At 46.2% G+C, this 25,910-nt stretch overlaps 1 protein-coding gene across 1 annotated transcript in view; it reads left to right on the top strand.

Annotated features, from left to right (window-relative positions):
- The window catches only part of LOC133361338 (zinc finger protein 208-like), a gene marked incomplete at both ends in the record, with an annotated part of 534,864 nt that overhangs the window by 306,617 nt on the left and 202,337 nt on the right, over window positions 1-25,910 (top strand). The window contains one exon of the mRNA XM_061580270.1: window positions 7,310-8,301. Within this exon, the coding sequence (XP_061436254.1) occupies window positions 7,310-8,301 (992 nt within the window). The remainder of the gene's footprint in view (window positions 1-7,309; window positions 8,302-25,910) is intronic.

Here is a 25,910-nt window from a genome sequence, read left to right as displayed (position 1 = left end):
AGAAGCAACTACAGCAGAAACAACAGCAGCGACAACAACAGCAGCAACATCACATTTCGAGGGCGACGCTGCTACTTCTGATTCTGCTGCTTCTGCTGCCCGGCTATTTGTAGCCGGGCACTGCTCTCGCGGGACCGCACACGTCTTTGGAAATGATTGCGATGATCATGTCTGAACTGAGAATTAAGTGACTAAATATCACTTTGTTTAACCATAACTGTACGTAGGTTAGTGTCATCATGGCTCAGCGAATACTACTCATGAATGAACTCACATTGTTTAATGACATAATTTGTAATCATTTTGGCTGCCCGTGTAGGACAAGTCACCTTCCTTGTCTAGACGCATTCTAAACACAACACTGTACTTAAATGTTGCTAAAATAACGTCTACACCCGATTCAAAATGCAGTTCCACCTCGGCCATGAGCAACCCACAGCACGCGCAGAGGCAGGAGACCACGAGGGAAACGGCCTCAACTTGAAGAGAAAGTTGACAAACTCACGGATGCCATCACCCAGCTGCTGCAACGCCTGTCGGATGAGACGCTGCGTCCCGCGGCACCAACCAGGCGAGTAAAGGAAGAGCAGAGCCCGAATCGGAAGCCGCCACCCGAACATCAGCAGCAGTCGATAGCGTGATTATAATAGGACCACGTTGTTATTATAATAATTTTAATGCGATTCTAAACCGCGCACCTCCCAGGTTGCATTTACGACTCCCGATGTGCATCTACATATAACGTACATTCTAGCTCAGTGTAATTCTAATACCACAATAGTGTTATTGTAATAATTTTAATCCGATCCTAATCCCCCAGTTCGCATATCCGACCCCCGGTTCGCATGTCCAACGGACATACATATTACATACATACGACCATAGTATGTATGTAATATGCATACATATGTGCAGATTCTATTACGATCACATTGTGATTATAATACTTCTAATGATATTCTAATATTGATTTGAAGCTTTCGTGACTGCAGGAATTAATACTCGTTGGTTCTTTCGGTAAAGTCACGTAGGTAGAAATGAAACAAGGTAAATCACGTTTCGGACGAAACACAAGCGCCCGTCTTCAGGTGAAAATCGCGATGTCCGCGATGTCTGCTGCGAGCAGCACGATGTCTGCTGCAGACATCGTTTCGGGCGCTTGTGTTGCGTCCGAAACGTCGTGATTTATTTTGTTTTATTTCTTCCTACGTGACTTTGCCGAAAGCACCAAAGAGTATAGATATCCTAATACTGTCCCTCCGTTTACGGTATTATAAATTACATAAAAAACTAGTTTATAGTCGTTTCATATTTCATCTTTAAAGTGTCACAGTTTACGTGTGTTAGAGAACACGGGTGCCCGCTCCGCCTGTCGCCGTGGAGACTTGTGCGCTGTGAGGGCTCACACCCACCGTAAACACCCGTTCCGCGGTCCCTTTAAACGAACGTGATCACCCGCTCGCGGCGGTCGCGCGTGTGCGTTCAAAGTCATTCGCCCTCCGAGCCCCGTTCAGAGCGTGTGATCGCTGCGCGGGGCTGTGTGAGGGGAGGCGTCGCATTTGATTGGCGGAGAGGCAACGATGCGTTTACAGGCGTACGGGAGCCGGCGACGAGCCATGTCCCTCTCGCGAACTCGCGGAGGTGCGAACCAGGGAGGGGAACCGTCGGGCGACAGTCCTTACCCCGCGAGCGATGAGCCCAGCGGCGGCAGCAGCTGTTCGCAGACCAGCGAGGGGTCGGGGAACGGCGGGACCCCCCCCTGCAGTCGGCGCCCAGCAGGGAGAGACCTCGGGGGCCAGCGGCAAAGACAGGACCACGGTGTGAAGCTAAGAATTCGAATGAGATTCGAATATCACACTTCAATGTACGGTGTTCTAATCTGTAACAATAGTTTATGATGTTATTTTATAGCGTTATAATGTATCGCTCATAGCTTATATTGCTAGAGTTCACAACATTTTAGTTTACTATAACACTAGTTTGTAGTGTTATTTTAAAGGGTAAGGCGCTGTGACTGGAGTTAGGCGATGTGACTGGGTGATCACCACACGGATTCCGAAACACAGCGGAGATGATACATTCCACCGAGCTCCGTCTCCACACATGGACAACGACATTCTCAGTTTTAAAAAATGAATAGAAATGTTTAAATACGTTTTTGAAATCATGTGTATTGTATATATGTTATAATGTGTGATTGTTATACTCTTTACCACACATTCATCCAACAGTGGACAGTGTGATTCTAATACGACTATAGTGGGATTCGAATAATTGTAATTCGATTAGAACAACCTACATTGAAGTGTGATATTCGAATCGCATTCAAATTATTCGAATCACTCCGTGGTCCTCTTCGAATCACACTACGGTCGTAAGTATGTAACATTCATGCATGTAACATGTCTGTATGTAGTAAGTATATGTGCATTTTATATGTCTGTTTGTAGTAAGTATATGTGCATGTAACATGTCTGTATGTAGTATGTCTGTATGTAGTGTGTATGCATGTAACATTTATGCATGTTACATGTTTGCATGTAACATGTATGGATGTAACATGTATGCATGTAACATGTATGCATGTATGTAATATGGACGTGCGAACCAATGGTGGGATATGTGAAACGGAACGTGCAGGATCAGGATGGGATTACAATTATTTGTATAACACTTTGGTGGTATTAAGATCAAGCTGTCCACTGCTGGATGAATGTTAATCTCAATGGCATCAAATAGCAATATTCAGTATGTATATATAAAATAATCACACAAACCCAATATTACATACATACATGTTGCATATATATATGTTACATGCACATATACTTCAAACAGACATATTACATACATACATGTTACATACTTACGACTGTGATTCGAAGAGGATTACGGAGTGATTCGAATAATTCGAATGCGATTAGAATATCACACTTCAATGTAGGTTGTTCTAATCTATAACACTAGTTAATAATGTTATTGTATAGCGTTATAATGTATAGCTTGAGGCCCGGGGTGCCTCAAGGATCCGCCACGTGCGAGGAACCGGTGCCTGGAGCCTGGTCAAATTCTTCAAAAGAAGCCAGGGACCTGCCTAATCCTTCAAGGCTGTGGTGCGAGCCCTTGACGCCCCGACATGCACAAGATTCTACCATGGGCGCGGGACTGGCGTCGAGAACCAGGTGAAAATGTGCAAGGTTGCGCTTGTAAGCTCCACGCCCATTATCAATGCTGTATATTGCTATTCGGTGCCATTGCGATGTAACATTCTACCAGCAGTGGGCAGCTTGATTCTAATACGACCATGGTGCGGTTTTAATAATTTTGATGCGATTCTAAATCTGGCACCACCCAGGCCGCATTTACGACTCCCGATGTGCATCTACATTTAACATACATTCTAGCTCAGTGTAATTCTAATACTACCAAAGTGATATTCTAATTGTTTTAATCCGATCATAATCCTGCACCCCCCAATTCGCATATTCGACCACCGGTTCGCATGTCCAAAGGCCATAGATGCATATTACATTCGTACATACGAGCACAGTTCGCTTGCACGTACACTATACATACATATGCGCAGAATTAGATTTTAATACGATCACGTTGAAATTCTACTGCTTGTAATGAGATTATAATACCGTACCTCTGTTTTTGGTGTTATAAATGATGAAACTAGTGTATAGTAGTTTAATGTTTCGTGTTATCGTTTATAGTGTTACAGTTCACATGTCTTAGCGTACAGGATTCCCTGTATACTTGATGATTAGGGACCGTAACGTTGTGAATCGATTAATAATGGGGCCCTTTCCCCTCCAGGAACACATGTTAATGGGGCGACTGCCGGTTAAGGGCAGATTTGTGTTACGAAGATCCTCCGCCTGAAACTCGCTTAAAACACGTTGTTGATATGAATAAATGAACGGACACACATTTGTAAAAAAAAACATTTTTATTCATCTGCAATCAAGTCAAAACTCGAACCGAATGTATTATGTCCTATGTTCAAACAGTTACAATACAATGTAAACCATATCCGTTCCAGGAATACCAACGCGTTAAAGTATCATTCCCCATGATTTCCTTATTAGTTCACCACATTTGTTCACTGTGCGTCTATGTTGAAGTCAAGGCCATATATCCAACGAACGCGTCATCAACGTACATCCTAAAGTCGATTATTACCATCCAAAAAAAGCTTTAAACTTGAAAAAAACGTTTAAAATGTTGAGTAAAGATCTAACTACAGATGCATTCCAACTTTAGCTCAACAGGAAGACTTAAACACTACAATATTGTCCGGAATTGAACCATATCACAACCACTGCTCATCACACCACTTCACCAAGTAATCCGACAACATCAAAAATCACCACCTGCACGTCAAGAAACTCTCAAACGAACTGTAAAACTAGAGGGTCAGAATTACACACAAAAGTACTCAAGACAGCTGAATAGGTAAAACTGCATGCAACATTATATTTCAGTCACCCCGAGCTCTCGGGTTGATCCTCGAGCCACTCCATTACATCCAGCCATCTCTCGGGATCCAACTGCATGGGATCGAAGGTGGAATTATCTTCAGGACTTATTTCAGCACCTTGAATTTCACCTTTTGATTTCAGCTTCCTATCATTGTGGACCTTCTGATGCCTGTTCATGGATGATGACTGTGAAAATGCCTTCCCACACACAGGGCACAGGAATGGCTTCTCGCCCGTGTGTGTTTTCTGATGAGTTTGAAGATTTGATGACTGTGCAAATGCCTTTCCACACACAGAGCATATGAATGGCTTCTCGCCCGTGTGTGTTCTCTGGTGTCTCTGAAGATGTGATGGCCATGAAAAGTACTTCCCACACACAGAGCAATTCAATGGCTTCTTGCCTCCGTGTGCGTGGGGCTGTGGAGAGCGTCTCTGCTCCATGTGAGCGTAGTAACAGTAGTGGTGTTATCGAGTCCAAAGTACGCTATCGGCCGCAAGGATGTTTAGCGTTGAGTTTTAGATTTTGTTAACTGCTAAAACAAGAACGACACTCGCGTCTAACCGAGACGCAAAAAATCCCGCTAATTTGACGACGAACACGTTCCGCGAAAATAGACACTTACTTGGAGATTCACGGTATATCGATGTCTTGAACCCGTCTGAAGATGTCGCCACGAACTCTCACGACGCAAAGTCGCCTAACTGTCGACACAGCAATTGTGCTCGCCAGGCTGCGTTGTCTCGCGGTTGAAGGGCGATCAGCAGAGCGACGAGTCGAGCGTCCAACCTCATCAAGTTCCCTCTCGAAATGGCATTGAGCTCTGCTTCTGAGCCGCCTTATAACTCCCCCCCTAGGATCAAATCCTTTGTCTTTCAGGATATTTGCATTGGATTGTTAATTTATGAAGGCACAATCCGCATGTATATTAACATACCGAAGGGTAATGTGCCCATTGTGCTTTATGCATGAATATGTAAGTGCATCTCGGTGTGTAATTATGCGCGTTCCCCATGCCCTCCATTTTCCTCGATTTAAAGTGAATGCAGCCCCGTGGCGTTGCCAAAAATCGCCGAGCTTCGTGTGTGAGCACATACAGACGCGTAGTGACTACACTTGCAATACAATCACTCTAACATCAGTAACCAAAATCCGATCTGGTACATGGTCTCCGCTTGGTCTGGTTTGTATCCGTCATAACTCCGGAGACAAACAGCGAGGCATGGTTTAGCCAGCCACCACCTCGTTTGCCAAAACGACTTTAATAGCTGCTCTCAAACAACACTATCACCAATTGTGGTTTACAGGCTAGGCTGTTAAGCGGACAATCAGTCTTTTTGGGCAAGGCGCATGGGATAATACACACCTCTGTTATCCCGAAACACAATACACAGCATCGGTAAGGCTGCCTTGTTGGGGAGATGTAGCTTGGGTAAGGTGCTGTCACTGGAGTTAGGCGATGTGACTGGGTTATCACACGGATTCCGAAAAGCAGCTTCGACGATACGATCCACTGTGCTCCATGTCCCCACATGAACGACGACATTCAGAGTTTAAAAAAGTGGAATATATATTTGTAAATACGTTTTTAAAAAATGTGTATTGTATCTATATTACAAATTTGTGTTCGTTTCTATCATATCCTTCCAATTCGCGGCGGATATGGATCTTCGCAAGCTGCGAGTCCAAGACCAAGTGTGGGTACTCGGAAAGCTGCGGGAGGTCGTCAAAGTCCGACAGAGCCATCCCACCTGCCGTGATGAACTCGTGGAGGCTGTGAAGGGTCTTGAACTTTACCATTTGTTCTTTGTTGGTCAGCTCGCGGTACTGGTACTCGTAATCGCGGGCCAATTCGTCGTAGAATTTATCCCAGAGATCCTTCGTATCTGCTGGCATGGAATACAGCAGAATCGTAGCGAAGAGTTGACGAAGCTGGTACGGCATCTGAAAGAGCGAGGCTTCTTCTAGACACGCAACCCATTCGCGATCGCTCTCAAGGTAGCCTGCTCGCATTTGATCAACTCTGATATTGTATACTCTCACATGTTAAGCTCTATCATAGTGAAACATAATAGTATAACCTATGAACTACAACCTATCCATTGTAACGCTGTAAAATAATATTACCTATTGGGTTTCACTCCCTCGTCGAGAAGGCCGCTCTCTTCCTTTTCTAAAGTTACATGCTAATTTCTCTGCATTCACTTTAAATCGAGGACAACGTTTTTCCATTTATTCAAAATAAGCGCACAATTACACACTGAGATGCACTTACATATTCATGCATGAAGTACAATGGACACATTACTCTTCGGTATGTTAATAGATATGCGGATTGTACCTTCCAAAATTAACAATCGAATGCAAAAATCCTGAAAGACAAAGGATTGGATCCGAGGGGGGGAGTTATAAGGCGGCTCAGAAGCAGAGCTCAATGCCATTTCGAGAGGGAACTTGATGAGGTTGGACGCTCGACTCGTCGCTCTGCTGTTCGCCCTTCAACCGCGAGACAACGCAGCCTGGCGAGCACAATTGCTGTGTCGACAGTTAGGCGACTTTGCGTCGGGAGAGTTCGTGGCGACATCTTCAGACGGGTTCCAGACATCGATATACCGTGAATCTCCAAGTAAGTGTCTATTTTCGGGGATAAACTCTTAAACGTTTTCGTCGTCAAATTAGCGGGATTTTTTTGCGTCTCGGTTAGAGTGTCGTTCTTGTTTTAGCAGTTAACAAAATCTGAAACTCAACGCTAAACATCCTTGCGGCCGATAGCGTACTTTTGACTCAATAACACCACTACTGTTACTACGCTCACATGGAGCAGAGACGCTCTCCACAGCCCCACGCACACGGGGGCAAGGAACAATTCAATTGCTCTGTGTGTGGGAAGGCATTTTCATGGTCATCAAGTCTTAAGAGACACCAGAGAACACACACGGATGAGCAGCCATTCCTGTGCTCTGTGTGTGGGAAAACATTTGCACACTCATCACATCTTCAGAGTCATCAGAGAACACACACGGGCGAGAAGCCATTCCTGTGCCCTGTGTGTGGGAAGACATTTGCACAGGCATCACATCTTCAGAGTCATCAGAGAACACACACGGGCGAGAAGCCATTCCTGTGCCCTGTGTGCGGGAAGACATTTGCACAATCGACAACTCTTCAAACTCATCAGAGAACGCACACGGGCGAGAAGCCATTCCTGTGCCCTGTGTGTGGGAAGGCATTTGCACGGTCATCAACTCTTCAAACTCATCAGAGAATGCACACGGGCGAGAAGCCATTCCTGTGCCCTGTGTGTGGGATGACATTTGCAAAGTCATCAAATCTTCATAGTCATCAGAGAACACACACGGGCGAGAAGCCATTCCTGTGCCCTGTGTGTGGGAAGACATTTGCAAAGTCATCAAATCTTCATAGTCATCAGAGAACACACACGGGCGAGAAGCCATTCCTGTGCCCTGTGTGTGGGAAGGCATTTGCAGACTCATCAACTCTTCATAGTCATCAGAGAACACACACGGGCGAGAAGCCATTCCTGTGCCCTGTGTGTGGGAAGGCATTTGCAGACTCATCAACTCTTAATAGTCATCAGAGAACACACACGGGCGAGAAGCCATTCCTGTGCCCTGTGTGTGGGAAGACATTTGCAAAGTCATCAAATCTTCATAGTCATCAGAGAACACACACGGGCGAGAAGCCATTCCTGTGCCCTGTGTGTGGGAAGGCATTTGCAGACTCATCAACTCTTCATAGTCATCAGAGAACACACACGGGCGAGAAGCCATTCCTGTGCTCTGTGTGTGGGAAGAAATTTGCACACTCATCAACCAGGAACGGGCATCAAAAGGTCCACAATGATAGGAAACTGAAATCAAAAGCTGAAATTCAAGGTGCTGCAATGATTCCTGAAGAAGTTTCCACCTTCGATCCCATGCAGTTGGATCCCGAGAGATGGCTGGATGTAATGGAGTGGCTCGAGAGTCAACCAGAGAGCTCGGGGTGACTGAAAAAATATTATGTCATATTAAGCCGTATCGAGTACTTTTGTGTGTAATTTTGACCATTTTAGTTTTACAGTTTTTGTGAGAGTTTAATGACGTGCCCAGTGGTGGTTTGTAATGTTATCGGATGACTTGCCGAAGTGGTGTGATGAGGACTGGTTGTGAGAGGGTTAAATTGTAGTCGTTAAGTGTTCCTGTTGAGCTAAAGTTGGAATGCGTCTGTAGGTACATCTTTACTCAACATTTTAAACGGTTTTTTTTTGAGCATATAGCTGTTTTTATTGGTATTAATCGACTTTAGATAGCCGATTTCAGGATGTACATTAATGACAAGTTCGTTGGATATATGGCCTTGACTACAACATAGACGCACAGTGAACAAATGTGGTGAACTAATAAGGAAATCATGGGGAATGACACTTTAACGCTTTGGTAATGGTTTGCATTGTACTGGAAATGTGTGAACATAGGACATAATAAATATTCCCTTCGAGTTTTGACGTAAAAATGATTGCAGATGAATAAAAACGTATTTTTAACAAATGTTTGTCCGGTCTTTATTTTATAATGTTAAGAGAATTTCAGGTGGAGGATCTCCGTCACACAAGTGTGCCCTTAACCGGCAGCATCTTGGCTGTCTACCCGATTAACACGTGTTCCTTGAGGGGAAAGGTCCTCGTAGTTAATCGTTCATCAACGTACCAGTCCCTAATCCCGAAGTATGTCGGGGATAAACTGTACTTTATAACATGTAAACTGTAATACTATAAACGATAACACTAAACATTAAACGATAATAAACTAGTGTAATAATTCATAACCATATAAACGGATGTAAGGTATTATAATATCATTAGAAGCATTAGAATCACAGTGTGGCTGTAAACGAATCGCTAATATGTATGTATAGTGTACGTGCAAGGATCGGATAAAAATTATTACAATTACAACATGGTCATATTACAATCACGATTTTCACTGCTAGATGTCATCAAATAACAAAAGACGGAATATATTTATATAAATACACGCACAAACCCATTATAAACTCATCAGATTATGAATGGTGACAATTATTAAAACAATCACAAATTGTGACAGCGAAATTCCAACATGCAAAACACCACGCTCACGTGACGAATTCTTAAACAAACTGCAACACTCAAGTGACAAAATTCAACAAAAAAAGGCCGCATTAAAAAGAAAAACATCAATGGACAAATCCAAAAAACAGTCAATACACACACGTTAGTAGCTGTTAGAAGAAGACAACACCTAGCACCTTCAACCATACACATTATACAGCCAACTCGTAAATGGGGCGGTATATGACAGCCTTCGCTGCTGTCGACGGGGCCAAGCAGCGAGTGTTTAACTCCACTGTTTCAGAATCCGTGTCATCACCTGGCCACAGCGCCTTAGCCAAACTACATCTCCCGAACCAGGCAGCCTTCCCTATGCTGTGTATTTTAGCAGTATATTTACTGACGCACTTGAAGATAACAATTAGTCTAGAAAAGACAGGCGACTTGTTCTACCAACATGATTTAAATTTCTATCCGAAAGAAGTATGAGTTCATTCATGAGTAGTATTCACTAAGCACCGATGGCACTAACCTACACACAGTTATGATTAAACAAAGTAAACATTAGTCGCTCATCCCAGCTCAGACATGATCATAGCAATCATTTCCAAATCCGTGTCCACGAGAACAGGGCACGTCCACAAACTCTCAAATTGTAAACTCACATTGTATACTCTAACATTATAAACTCTAACAATATAACCTTAAAACTATGAGCTATACATTGCGACGTTCTAAAATAACACTACAAACTAGTGTTATAGTAAACTATAATGTTGTGAACTCTAACAATATAAGCTATGTGCGATACATTATAACGCTATAAAATTACATCATAAACTAGTGTTACAGATTAGAACACCGTACATTGAAGTGTGATATTCGAATCTCATTCGAATTCTTAACTTCACACCGTGGTCCTCTAAGAATCACACTATGCTCGTGAGTATGTAACATGTCTGTATGTAATATGCATGAATATATGTATGTAATATGTATTATGTAACATGTATGTATGTAATATGGACGTGCGAACCAAGGGTGGGATATGTGAAACGGAAGGTGCAGGATCACGCTTTGGTGGTATTAGGATCAAGCTATCCACTGCTGGATGAATGTTCCATCTCAATGGCATCAAATAGCAATATTCAGTATGACTATATAAAATAATCGCACAAACCCAACATAATCCCCTGCAATTATGAATCGTTACAATTGTAATGACTCGTTTGATAAAAGTATTTGATCAAAGTTTGTTATCCCATCAAAGCTGTCTGGGTGGGGACAGACATAAGTCTTGATGCGCGATGATTGGACGAACCAACGGCGACGCCCTATCTACATTCGTACACACTGCAGCCATTTCACCTCTATGACTTCAGCTGTATCATTATAAACGATATCACTCAACATTAAATGACTATATACTGGTTTTCTAATTCATTACACCATAAACGGAGGTACGGTATTCAAATCTAATTAGAAGTATTATAACCACACTGCTTATATGCATCTAAAGCGAACGTTCCGTCGAACCGGGGGTTGGATATGCGAACTGTGGGGGGTGCAGGGTTAGAATCGAATTCAAATTCCTAGAATAACAATATTGTCGTATTAGCATTTTACTGTGCTTGACTGTATGTTACGTGTAAATGCAAATTGTTAGTCGTAAATGCGAGGCAGGGGTTAAGAGGTGCATGTTTAATCCAGTGTTAACGTTTATTTTAGCATCAAATTTAAGGACAATATTGGAAATAAAAGTTCGTCTGGACATGGCACGTGCCTTGTTCGTCTCGATCAACCAAAATTAGTAGAATGTCGGTCATAAAGGAGTGCGAGTTCTTTCATGAATAGTATTCGCTGAGCCCCCAGATACTAACCTACACACTGTTATGGTTAAACAAAGTAACGTTTAGTCACTTAATTCTCAGCTCAGACATGATCGCAATCATTTCCAAAGACGTGTGGGGTCCCGTGAGAGCAGGTCCTGGCTACAAATAGTCGAGCAGCAGAAACAGCAGAATCAGAAGTAGTTGCGTCGCCCTCAAAACGTGTTGCTGCTGCTGTTGTTGCTGCTGTTATTGGTGCTGCTTTAGTTACTTCATTATCACTATCAACCATCGCCACCACCACCACCCAACCATCACAATCCAACAGTTATCATAACCATCCATCATCATCAACACCCATAATCACAACAACCCATCATCATCACCACCCATAACCATCACCACCCATCATCATAACCTCACCAATCATTACCACCACCCATGATCACCACTACCACCCATCATAATCACTACACATTAACATCACCAACCATCATCATTACCACCCTTCATAATCACCACCCATCATCATCATCACCACCATCCATTATCAAGATACATCATCATCATCACCACCCATCAAAAATAAACAAACACAAACAGCTCCAAACATAGATATGTAACCTGACACAGACATAGATAACAGACACACACAAATAAACAATCTCATTAACAACTAAATTATAAAAAGCCCAAATTACCACTGCCAGGATAGGTGCACACAGACAAATCCTTTACACAATAATAATTTACATGGAACTCAAACTCACACTTAGTACAACCACCTCACTCACTTAAATAAAACTACAGATCAATAACTAGAATACAAACCTGAATTTAAAAGTAAATAAACCAATGGGATGGTGTTTATACGCTTGAAATGTAATTAATGAAATGCAAGTTAATAATTCCAATTAAACAAAAAATAACTACGAACAAATATGAAGCCTGAGGCCTAGGTATATGCCAGGCCTGATGGCCAGGCATTGCTTCAGTCCTCGCCGCAGTAACGGCGACATCAAAGACGGCACAAAGCGAGGGGGCAAATGTTTAATGTCGAACCGAGGGCTCTGCTGTTTCCGGTGACGCACACCACCCGCACTGCACCACGTGGTGCGCCCGCCAAGCGCGTGGGGGCGGAGCCTCGCTGTAGTGACGTCACCTCTGTTACGTCATAGCCACGCCTCCACCCCGCAGTCGAGAGGAATGCGCACGAGTGAGCAGCAGCAGAAGCCTTTGCAGAGCGAATCGTCAACGAGGTGAGCGTCCCTATGGGAACCTCATTTGCCAGTAAAAATATGATAATTGTTTTTTACCCTTCTATCTGGCAACAAAACTGACACCTTTTTACAGTGCGCCTTTTGGCGTCATCAGGTCCAACCCATGTGAGACTAGGCTCTACGGAAAGCTGTCTCGGGTGTGGACCAATCAACTTCAAGGACAGTGCACATTATCAGAGTTATGTTCTTTTGTTTGTATTATGACTGCAGGTATTGCGGTCTATGCAAACATGACTCCTTGTAAAAAGGTGTCAGTTTTGTTGCCAGATAGATGGGGAAAAAACCAATTATCGTGAGCGTCCCTGTTGACGATGTGTGTTGTTTATTTTTATTGCACGTTTTGACTACAAACTAAAGCTTCATTATTTTTGTGTATGTTGCTATTTGGATTTTCTGCAACCAAATTAGGACTATTAGTTAGATTACTTGGCATGCTCTGATATGTTGCTGTTACTGTCATTGTTTAGAACCAAAGCAAGTTAACATTTAAAACGTTCATAACTAACCTGTTTAAATCTCATATAATATGATTAACATGTCTATAATTATTGTGTTCTGATTGCCTGCATAATTGTGCCCTGCATTACATGTATTGAATGTTATCCAACACGGGGGAGGAGTCTACGTTTTAGTTCAGACCCGAGCTGCTGCCATAGATGTCTCCTATCTGTGATGTCACAGCCACATGGGCGGTACCTCTGACATCACGTGACCTACGACGTCATTCTCGGGTTATAACAAATGATTTAAGTATGGTCATTTGACCCCAATGACCTACAAGACATAGGGGGGCCTTTATCAAGCAGTAGATTAATACAAATGGGCTGTGCATCAACATGCTTGTCTGGATTAGAGGTTAAACATCACGGTTATGTCTCGCGATTATGTTTAATGCAATAGGCAGTTGGAATAAACATGTTCGCGTGGGTGGATGAGTGAGCGATCTGACGCACGCGTGAGTGGGCAAACAAGCGAGTGAGTGGACTTGTAAAACAAACGGCACGAAAGTGATTTGATTGGTACAGCGAGTGGTCAAATATGTAATAATTGAGAGGATGAGTGTTTCAAAAGGTTGCTAAATCTGAGCGTTTTTACAACCTCCCCAGGCCCTCCAACATCAAACAGAAACTACTCCTTCCCAACAACATGGACAGACAACGCAAGTGGGCTGACATCTTGGAGGACTATGATGGTAAGTCACAGTTACCTGCATCACGTGGCTTTTATGCAGAGGAGGCAGCTCCCTGATTAATTTTTTTTCTTGGTGGTGATGGGAAGAGGTAAACGGTCAAGTGTGGCAGACAGCATGGATTTAGAGCTGCGTTTCAGCCATATTGGGTTAAATTGGGGTCTCAACTTTATGAAATTGATGATCTCAACATGCTTACAAAAATATGACTTGTAATATTTTACTGCCATGTGACTAATGTTTCTCAACAGCAGATCATGTTATGTGTTAAGAGGTAATTACAAGAATCTCAGAATTAGTTGTGTGAATATCCACGTGCTTCGTTCTCTAATACATTACTCGTCCTTTGAATTAATTTTGTTTTCCGTAGCCAGGGAGTCATGGCGCCAATCGACCACGTGGGGGGACATTATGGATGAAGTGGACCCTTTCCCAGGCCAAAGCTATGCAAATCGTTCCGCAAAGGTGTGTATGGGGTCTATGGGAGTCAAACACCACATTCTCTCCACACTCCCACACCATTGCACCAAAACATCACTACACCTCACATCACCACACAATCTCTTCACATCACCTTTCTCATCACACCACACCACCACCAACTCAATACAATATACTCTTATGAATCCTTGCAGTCACGAAAGCTTCAAATCGAGAATCAATACAATACCATAGAGCCTCATAAAGCGTCAATACCATCACAAGGCACCGTCTCTCCAGAACATTCCACAATTTCACCTCTCCGTATCACAACACCATCTCCCAACACCATCACTCCATCTCCCCATCATCACGTCATGCCATATCCCACTCGTGCAGGCAAATGAAGTCGCCATTCATTACCAATGAAGACAGAATGATATCAGGCAATCTCATGAATTATGTCTGTGAGCTGATTGGAAGTTGCCATTACAGTTACCCATTATGGGTGCTGCAATAAAATTTGTCCAGATTATGGGCATTCGGATCTTTACAATGGAACATTCTGTGGAAACTATTGCCCGTGATGATTGTTGCCAACAATCGCCATGAAATCGTTGTAGACTATCACTGCATTAAGTGCGTGTATTGAATTTGTGAGAATATGAGGATGTAACATGTATTTTGATAACATTAGGTGATGGTGTATATTCGTACGTTTGCTAGCATGTTTGCATGAGTTAATGTGCATGTTTTCATCCGTACATAGATGTGCCAGTATGCATTTTTGTTTGTCTATGTGCCCGTCCATGTTTGTGTGCCTGCGAGAATGGATTTTGTCCTGAGTGTGCATGTCTGAATGGTCATGTGCTTATCTTCGCGTGAACAGAGGAGCATTGGGGAGGTGAAGAACTTCAGCGGAGTGAAGCGTCTCCAGGAGGACAAGCGCCTTGCGAAGTTGAAATGCCCAATGGAAGAGAAGCGCCCCAATGAGGTGAAGCGCCTCGCCAAGGTGAAGCACCAAACGGAGCAGAAGTGCCTTCGAAATAATATCCTCAAAGACGTGAAACGGGTCATGGAAAAGCGCCTCCTTGAAGAAACGCGCTTCATGGAGGAGAAGCGCCTTCGCGAGGTGAAGCGTCTCAAGGAGAAGCATCTGGAGGAAGAGAAGCGCCTCATAGATGTGAAGCGGGTCGAGGAAGAGAAGCGCCTCATGGAGGAGAAGCGGGTGGAAGAAGAGAAGCGCCTTGTCGAGGAGCAGCACCTCATTGAGGTGCAGCGAGTCGAGGAAGAGAAGCGCCTCATGCAGGAGAAGCGCCTCGTTGAGGTGAAGCGTCAAGAGGAGGAGGAGCACTTGATGGAGGAGAAGCGTCTTGTGGAGCAAAAGCGCCTCGAGGAAGAGCAGCGCCTCGCCAAGATCGAGCGACAATGGCTCCAGACCGCTACCACCAGCAGCACCACTACTACTGACACCGCCACCACCGCTACCACCGCTGCCACCGCCGCCACCGCCACCACGTTCTCCAATCCTGTGTGGGGCCCAATTGCTCCGAGCTTTGGAGAAGAGGGCTTCCAAGAAGACAAAGCAAACTCCGGAGTCGCTGAGCCACGGTAAAGCACTCTGCGTGTGCGCCCTGTGTGTTTATTTTTGTTATTTATTGCCATGCTTCTCACGCAGCATCAGCCTTACTCGGTCTCAAGACTTTTTTTCAGGAGGATCCTGCCAAGTTTGCTCGCATTTTGCAAGAAAGTTGCTACTTTTTGATTTAAAGCTTTCGTGACTGCAGGGATTCATCTTCTTGGTTCTTTCGGTAAAGTCACGTAGAAGGGAAGTAATAAAATAATAAAAATAAAACATAATAAAATTATTCTCACTGACTTTACCGAAAGAACCAAGAAGAAGAAAAAAAAAGTTGCTACTGTTTGCGATCCAAATTGAACGATTTGCATTGCTTGTGTGGGTTCAGTAACAGGGAGAAAGCTGCAGAACCTGCCCAGAACAGGTGACTGCATAATCCACACGGAGAATGTGGCCAAACGTGGAAATCAAACCCAGGTCAATGTTGCTGTGATGCACAGGTGCTCAAGCCCTGTCGCGCTCTCAAAATTCACAGACACTGCAAACCCCACGTGTACATTCCGCTATACTGAGGCCAGATTTATTTTTAATAACTGGTTTCTTGGTTAGACCACATAACAAAGTGGGCATATCTTCACCATGTAACCCTCCATCCACCGTGAGATTTTCGCTCTCTATCGCCTGTTTCTAGGCCAGCTGCCTAGTCGCCTTGTAATGCACAGCGACAGCTACCACTGAGAGGGGTGTCCAACTTAAAACGCGATGAGATGAGAGATGCGAGAGGCTCATCGCATGCAATGCACTCTGAGATGCCTTCGACGTCAAGGGAGGTGGCTCTCTCGACCACAAATCACTGACGGACACTTTTTTGAAATCGTGGATGTGTTGAAGCGGCCAAATGGTCGTGCACTCATTCTTCACCGCTTACAGTTCAGATCTTGCTTCCCGCCTTGGCTATTATTGCTGCTGCATTGACCACACAGATCCACACCCATTCCGTCACAGTGGACGTTCAGGATCTCTATCGATATCATTTGAAATGCTTAGGACATTATGTGCAAGGGGTCAATTAGAATATACATATAGAAACATGTCAATCTAGATTTGAAGTTTTCGTGACGACAGGAATCCATACTCTTTGGTTATATCGGTAAATTCACGTAAGTATGAAATCAAATAAATTAAATCACGACGTTTCGATGGCCATGTTATTGCAAGAACGTTTCTTGCTGTGGTTTTCCCACCTGATGATGATTGCTTGTGTTGCAATCGAAACGTTGTGATTTAATTTATGATATGTTATACCTACGTGACTTTACCGAAAGAACCAAAAAATGTCACTTCAAATTATTCAGCTAAATTTGCACAGCAACGCCACCCACTACTGTGAAACTACAGCAGTCTGTGTGGGACACAGCTGCACCTATCTCAAGGATAGCCTGGCGCCATGAGAATGACAGCACCAATACTAAGCACACTCACTGGCCATGTCGTTATTGCTGTTTCTATTCAGCTCGAATTAATCCGCCACACATTCCACCCACGGACGATGGGAAGATGGCGATGTCTGCCGTAGCAGCAAGGTGGAACGGTGTCGTGTTTGACAGACAACCATCACAGTTTTACCATGTCTACTGGTGGTCTCCCAGTTACAGGTTGAGTCAAGACTAAGAATATGCAGTCTATTCTTTGTCTTAAGCCTCACCTTACCATATTAATAAAAGTATGCGGCCCTTGCCCCACCACCTTCTCCAACCATTATATAAACGAAGTGGTAGCTTCTGAAATCTCTCATTTACTTGATACAGCTGTCGTGGCTGTGACGGTACCACCTGAAGACGGAAGCTTGTGTTGCCTCCGAAACGTTGTGATTTTTATTTTATTTTTTATTTTACTTTTTAATGTTTTTTACCTACGTGACTTTACCGAAAAAACCTAAGAATATGAATCATTGCAGTCACGAAAGCTTCAAATCTAGAACGGTGTCGTGTTGTCTCTTCACAGATCTGAGCCAGCTCAGCCCTCCTCCTCACTCGTCCAGGCTTTTGAAGTGAAGACAGACGTTGTGGAGAAGGAGACGAAGGAAGAGGTGAAGGAGGAGATGATGGAGGATGAAGTAGAGACAGAGGAGGAGGAGAAATCGGAGGAAGAGAAGGCAAAGGAGGACGAGATTGTGATGGTGACAATGGAGGAGAACACGGAGGGAGAGGAGAAAGACAATACGGAGATGGAGGACAAGGAGACAACAAAGGATGAACAGATGGTCGTGGTGGAGGACATGGAGACGACGGACAAAGGGGAAACAATGGTGGTGGAGGAGGAAGAGAAGACGGTGGTGGAGATGGTGGTGCCGGAAGGTGAGGAGGAGATGAATCAGGAAGAGATGGTGCTCGCGGAGGAGAAGAAGATGGAGAAGATGGAGGTGGCGCAGGAAGAGGAGGAGGAGGTAGAGGAGATGGTGGTGGAGGATGAAGAAGAGGGGATGGAGGAGGATGAGACGGAGGAGAAACCGGAAGAGGTGCAGGTGGAGATGCACGAAAAGAAGAGGAAGCGAGGGAGCCTCGCTCGCGTGGCGAGAGCGATCGCCTCACTCCTCCGCCGCGTGCTGCTTTGTGGTGGCAGGTCCACTGCCCAGTAGGGGTGGTGGCGGTGGTCGTGCATTGGTGCCAACCGTGACCACTATCATCACACTACCCGCCCACCCCGTGATACTCGCTACACACACCACACGGTTCCCCAGAGAGACGGTGCCACTGGGACCACAGCTGGGGAATGAAGCTGAGCAGCAGATGCCAGGACTACAGCGGAGAATGACTGCTGCCAGGAGACCTCACATCACACACACACACGGGACTATGCCTTTAGCATAGCCGGCCCCACACTGGGCCCCTTCCATGCTGGTTTTCATCCAGGCGGTCCTCATGGGATGACCTTGCCATGGTTTACAGGACATGGAAGGGGCAGCTGACCCAGGGTGAGAGAGCTGGAGGGGTCTGGTGCAGACAATTAACAAAACATGCACGTGCCAAGTCTCAAGAATGCTGTGTTAAGAATTAGGATCAATATAATTCTAGATTTGAAGCTTTCGTGACTGCAAGGATTCATACTCTTAGTTCTTTCTGTAAAGTCACGTAGGTAAAAAATGAAATTAATAAAAATTAAACAATAAAAATCACGATGTTTCGGAGGCAACAAAAGTCTCCGTCATCAGGTGGGACCGTCACAGCCAGATTTGCTGCATCAAGTGAGGCAAGGATGCAAGATGTAATCCCTTAAATGCAAGTTGAGGGGGAAGGAGAGGGGGGGGAGCTCATCAGAACAACTTGCATTTAAGGGATTACATCTTGAATCCTTGCCTCACTTGATGCAGCAAATCTGGCTGTGACGGTCCCACCTGATGACAGAGACTTGTGTTGCCTCCGAAACGTCGTGATTTTTATTGTTTTATTTTTATTAATTTCATTTTTACCTACGTGACTTTACCGAAAGAACTAAGAGTATCAATATAATTGTTGTTACTACTATAAACTTCGTGAAATCAACCCTTGAGGACACAACGTAACGTTGCATTGCTTGCGAGTGCTGCCTGGGTTGGTTAAATGTTTCTTGGCTCGTGTGGGCGGTGTCCCAGCTGTGTATGCGGCGGTTCAAAGACAAATAGACAAGAAGAGACGTTTTGGGAAATGGCCCTTCTACAGAGCACATACAAGCGGCGGTGGTAAACATATTCAGGTGATTCGCCTTCTTCATAACAAACCGCCCCACCTCTACCCCACTGCTCCACTGCCAATCTGCTCCACTGCTCCTCTGATCCACCATCTGCCTCAGCAGTTGAAACAAATGATTAACTATCTTAAACCCCCTTGCCTCTGTGCACCAAGCAGTGGCAATGGGTGTGGCCCATGTGGAGGCCAACGCCCGCCCCTTCCCCCACTCCTCGTGAGCTGGCGGGGCGCGACGTCCACCCCCTCCACTCCCCCTCTCGCCAGCTCCCTCTCTGAGGGACATGGCTCAGTGGCTGGCTCACCACCGCCCGGGGTTATCTCCCACAAGCTATCCACGTACACCACCACCTAAACCAACGCGGTGGCGCGCACGCATGCACGCCTGCAGGCGCGTGTTTAACGCAGAGGCCGGCGTTAATTAACAGAAACGGCGGCGCTATCAATATGAACGCGTCGCCACCGGGTGGTTAAGCCCTAATCCGCGTGCACGCAAAGGCGAATGCTACCGGGCTGTATAATTTTGCACCCGCAAACGAGGGTGAGTGGATTTCGAGTTTCCGGCCCCCTAATCACGTACGTGGCGATCAGGCGCTCGTTTTCCACACACACACGCGCGCAGACAGACGCAATCAACGGCGGCAAGTAAATGTCATAATCTACGCGCGCCTCACACACCAAGCCCGCTCCGACACTCTGCAGCGCTGCGCTCGCTAACTCACACACACACCGTCTCCCCACGCAGTCGCTCCACACAAAAATCACAGACACCATGCCCAACTTCTACCCACACACATAGAAATCACACTGCACTGATACTCTGAACTAACGTTTATTAACGGAGGAGGAATATTTCTCAAGAAGAGCCTAGCCTAACTCTGCCTATGAACCCAGTTACACAAACGTTCAGCCACGTACCTCGTAGCTCTACTCAAGGCGTTGCACGGGCGCTGTGAGAGTCAGAGGGAGAAGGGGACGAGCGAAAACCTCGCCTATCACTGCCTCGTAGCAGCACCCGCCGGCATCACACGGATGCTACGAGCGGCTCGAGAAGGCAGAACAGCAGGGAATGGGTCTGGATCGATGAAGATGAACATGAAGACAACTGACTTCAAAGGTCTGGGGGGGGGGAGGGCGTCGCGTCGCACAGCCAATCACGCTTTACAACTGATGCCCCGCCCTCACCTGGAGCGTCCATTATGCCTCCACCCATCGTTTTGTTTGTTCGTGCCTTCGATTTTTTTTGCTCTTTTAGCCCCTTACCCATTGTTCTCATGTGCGCAGAAGTTTGCGTCTTAGGGTCTTTACGCCTAATATTCCACCCTCCGTCCTCCCAACAAGGTTGTGTGTAACTGATTGCGGTTGGCCCAGGGCACCTTTTTATTCTAGATTTGAAGCTTTCGTGACTGCAAGGATTCATATTCTTAGGTTTTTTTCGGTAAAGTCACGTAGGTAAAACATCAAAATTAATGAAAATAAAATAAAAATCACGACGTTGCCTCCGAAACACACACAGACACACACACACAGACTCACACACACACAAACACACACACACAGACTCACAGACATACAGACACACACACAGACAGACACACAGACAAACAAACAGAGACATACACACAGACACGCACATACAGACATACACACAGACACGCACAGACAGACACAGACACATACATACACATACCATTTTAAGACAATTTAGGGGCACCGCAATGTCACCTGTTCTGTGAGTGTCGGTCAATCTCCTGGCACCGGGAAACCGTGGGACTCTCCCTCTAGGGGCCCCTTCGGATTAAAACCCGATGTGCCAGGCAACCCCCGGCCAGGACACTCCGTGCGTGCGCTGCGTTGCGGGTCGCGTGTTTAGTGCGAGGGCCGGGAGGGAGTCGCGTGGCACCACAGGTGGTTAGTTGTGAGCTGGATATGGCGGCGGGGAATCATCCAGTGGAGCTGTCTTCTCGTATGGAGGAGGTGACATCTGCAGACACACAGACAAAGGCAAAGCTTTACCAGGTAGCCTCTAGCAGGGATATTGGGGCAAGTGCTGTTACACACAGACAAAGGCAAAGCTTTATTAGGTAGCCTCTAGCAGGTATAGAGGGGCAAGTGCTGTTACACACAGACAAAGGCAAAGCTCCACCAGGTAGCCTCTAGCAGGTTGTAGGGGCAAGTGCTGTTGCACACAGACAATGCAAAGCTCCCCCAGGTAGCCTCTAGCAGGATGTAGGGGCAAGTGCTGTTACACAAAGACAATGCAAAGCTCCCCCAGGTAGCCTTTAGCAGGATGTAGGGGTAAGTGCTGTTACACACAGACAAAGGCAAAGCTCCCTCAGGTAGCCTCTAGTAGGGCTGTAGCAGTAAGTGCTGTTACATACAGACACATGCAAAGCTTCACCGTGTAGCCTCTAGCAGGCTGTAGGGGAAAGTGCTGTCAGTAGTAGCGAGTAGCAGCACACGCACCTCATTGGTCGCCTCGAAGCCACGCCCCTTGTGGACGGGGGCCGTAGGCACGATGCCACGCCCCCTCGCCTCTGATTGGTCTACAGGAGGAACGCCGCCCATCTGCGAACGACAGCCAATTGGAACGGAGCCAGCGACACGCCCATCGTGAACCCCACCCACACAACCACTCATTCACCCACACAATCACCCACAAACCCACCCACTTACTCACTCACTCACCCACCCACTCACTCACCCACCGACTCACTTACTAACTCACTCACCCACCCACCCCGACTGACTCAACAGCTGATGCTGCTCTATCAGCTCAGATTATCCACTCACTCACTCACCCACCACCCACCCACTTAACCACCCCCCACCCACCGCACTCACCCACCCAATCATCCACTCACCTACTCACTCACTCACCCACTCACTCACCCACCGACTCACTTACTAACTCACTCACCCACTCACCCACCCACCCGCTTAACCACCGACCCACCCACTTAACCACCCACTCACCCACCGACTCACCGACTCACTCATCCACCCACCCATTCACCCTCCCACCCCGACTGACTCACCAGCTGGTGCTGCTCCATCAGCTCAGAGTATCCACCCACCCACGACCTCCTCCACCATCTCTTCCTCGTCCTCAAGAAGCAGCACAAGAGAAGTCCCAGCGAGAGGGCGAGGAGCACACCCAGGATGGAGATACCGGCCCTGAAGATCACTCACACGGGGGGGGGGAGATCAGTGGTGATCAGCGGGGATCAGCTGTGATAATGCGTCATTGGATCGTGAGGTCGAACTCACTCACTCGGTAACTCACTCACCCACCCACCCACTCACCCACCCACCCACCCACTCACTCACCCACCCACTCACCCACACACTCACCCACCCACTCACTCACTCATCCACCCACTCACCCACCCACTCACTCACTCACTCACCCACCCACCCATTCACCCACCCACCCTCCTACTCACCCACCCACCCACTCACCCACTCACTCACCCACTCACCCACCCTCCTACTCACTCACTCACTCATCCACCCGCCCACCCACTCACCCACCCACTCACATACTCACCCACCAACCGACTCACCCACCCTCCGACTCACCCACCCACCCACTCAACCACTCACTCACCTGAGCCCCTCCTCATAGGAAGGACCGCCACGCCCCCCAGGGGATCCGAGCGACGTGATTGGCTGATGGTCCTTGTCTCCTCCCCCCATCGTAGAGCTGAGGCGGGGGGGTGTGGCGATGGGCGTGGCTAAATAAAGGGGGCGGGGCCACGGAGAGGGGGGCGGAGCCTCAGGGGGTTATCGGTCGATGTTGACTAGCTCGCCTGGTACGCAGGAGGTCGTGGGTATCGATACCGGAACCCTGTGCGACAGACAGAGACACACACAGACACACACACACACATACACACACAGACACACACACAGACACATAGACAGAAACGCACAGACACACAGACACACACAGACACACAGACACACACAGACACACACAGACACGCACATACAGACACAAACACACACACCGACTCACACATACACAGACACACACACACAGACACACACACAGACACACACACAGACAGACAGACAGAGACATACACACACACACACAGACTCACACATACACACAGACATACAGACACACACACAGACACACAGACAAACAGACAGAGACATACACACAGACACGCACATACAGACATACACATAGACACGCACATACAGACATACATACAGGCACACACAGACAGACACAGACACACACAGACACAAACATACACACACAGACACACAGAGACACACAGAGACGCACAGACCGACACACACACACAGACACACACAGACACACAGACAGACACACAGGCACACACAGACAGACACACATATACAGACAGACACACATAGACACACAGACAGATAGACACACACACAGACACACAGACACACAGAAACACACACAGACACACACACACAGACAGACACACACAGAGACAGACAGACAAACAGAGACAGACACACACAGACAGACATACAGAGACATACACACATACATGCACATACAGACATACATACAGACAGACACAGATACACACAGACACATACACACACAGACACACAAAGACACACAGACACACACAAACAGACGCACACAGAGATACACACACAGACAGACATACACAGAGATACACACAGACAGACACACAGACAGACACAAACACACACAGACACATACAAACACACAGATACACACAGACACACACAGACACATAGACAGAAACGCACAGACACATAGACAGAAACGCACAGACACACAGACACACACAGACACACACACACAGGAAACACACATACAGACACAAACACACACACACATACTCACACACACAGACACACACACAGACACACACATACAGACACACACACACAGACACACAGAAACACACATAGATACACACACACACAGACAGACACACACAGAGACAGACACACACAGACAGACAGAGACAGACATACACAGACAGACAGACAGAGACATACATACACGCACATACAGACATACATACAGACAGACACAGATACAGACAGACACATACACACACAGACACACAGAGACACACAGACACACACACTTACACACAGACATACACACACACAGACACACTCAGAGATACACACACACAGACATACACAGAGATACACACAGACAGACACACACAGACAGACACAGACACACACAGATACATGCAAACACACAGATACACACAGACACACACACAGACACATAGACAGAAATGCACAGACACACAGACACACACAGACACACAGATACACACAGACACATAGACAGACACGCACACAGACACATAGACAGACACACACAGACACACACACACAGACACACACACATACACACACAGACACACACAGACACACACACAGACACACACATACAGACACAAACACACACACAGACTCACACAGACACACACAGACAGACAGAGACATACACACAGACACGCACATACAGACATACATACAGACACATACAGACACACACAGACAGACACACACAGACACATACATACACACAGACACACAGAGACACACAGAGACAAACTTACACACACACAGACAGACACACACAGACACACACAGACACACACAGCGATACACACAGACAGACACAAACAGAGATACACACAGAGATACACACAGACAGACACACACAGACAGACACAAACACACACAGACACACAGATACACACAGACGCATAGACAGACACGCACACAGATACATAGACAGACACACACAGACACACACACAGACACACAGAGACACACATACAGACACACACAGACACACACAGACAGACACACACAGACCCACACAGACACACACAGACACATAGACATACACTTACTGATGCTGCTGGTATCGCTGGATCTGCTGTGACTCTGCACACACAGAGATGCTCACAGAGACAGGGAGGCAGAACGAGAGAGAGAGAGACTGCAGGCAGATTATAATGTATATATCTGTGTGTTTGTGCACCTCGTGAGAAGGGATCAGCTGATCCCAGGGCGTGGAATGTGCAAATTTGAGAGTTTCCCAGAGGCTCTAACATAGAAATACTTAGAGATATATAGAGATACTAAGAGATGCATAGAGATACATAGAGACTCATGTAAAATACAGAGACCCACATAGACCCAAAGAGACCAAAACACATAGAGACCCACAGAGACCCATACTCATAGAGACCCACACTCAAAGAGACCCACAGAGACCCACACTCAAAGAGACCCACAGAGACCCACACTCA

This window comes from Lethenteron reissneri, chromosome 72 (assembly GCF_015708825.2).
Source record: "Lethenteron reissneri isolate LAM-NWPU_2019-01 chromosome 72, ASM1570882v1, whole genome shotgun sequence".
NCBI lineage: Eukaryota > Metazoa > Chordata > Hyperoartia > Petromyzontiformes > Petromyzontidae > Lethenteron > Lethenteron reissneri.
Note: the sequence above shows the minus strand (reverse complement) of the source record. Positions and strands in the feature narration are given on the sequence as shown.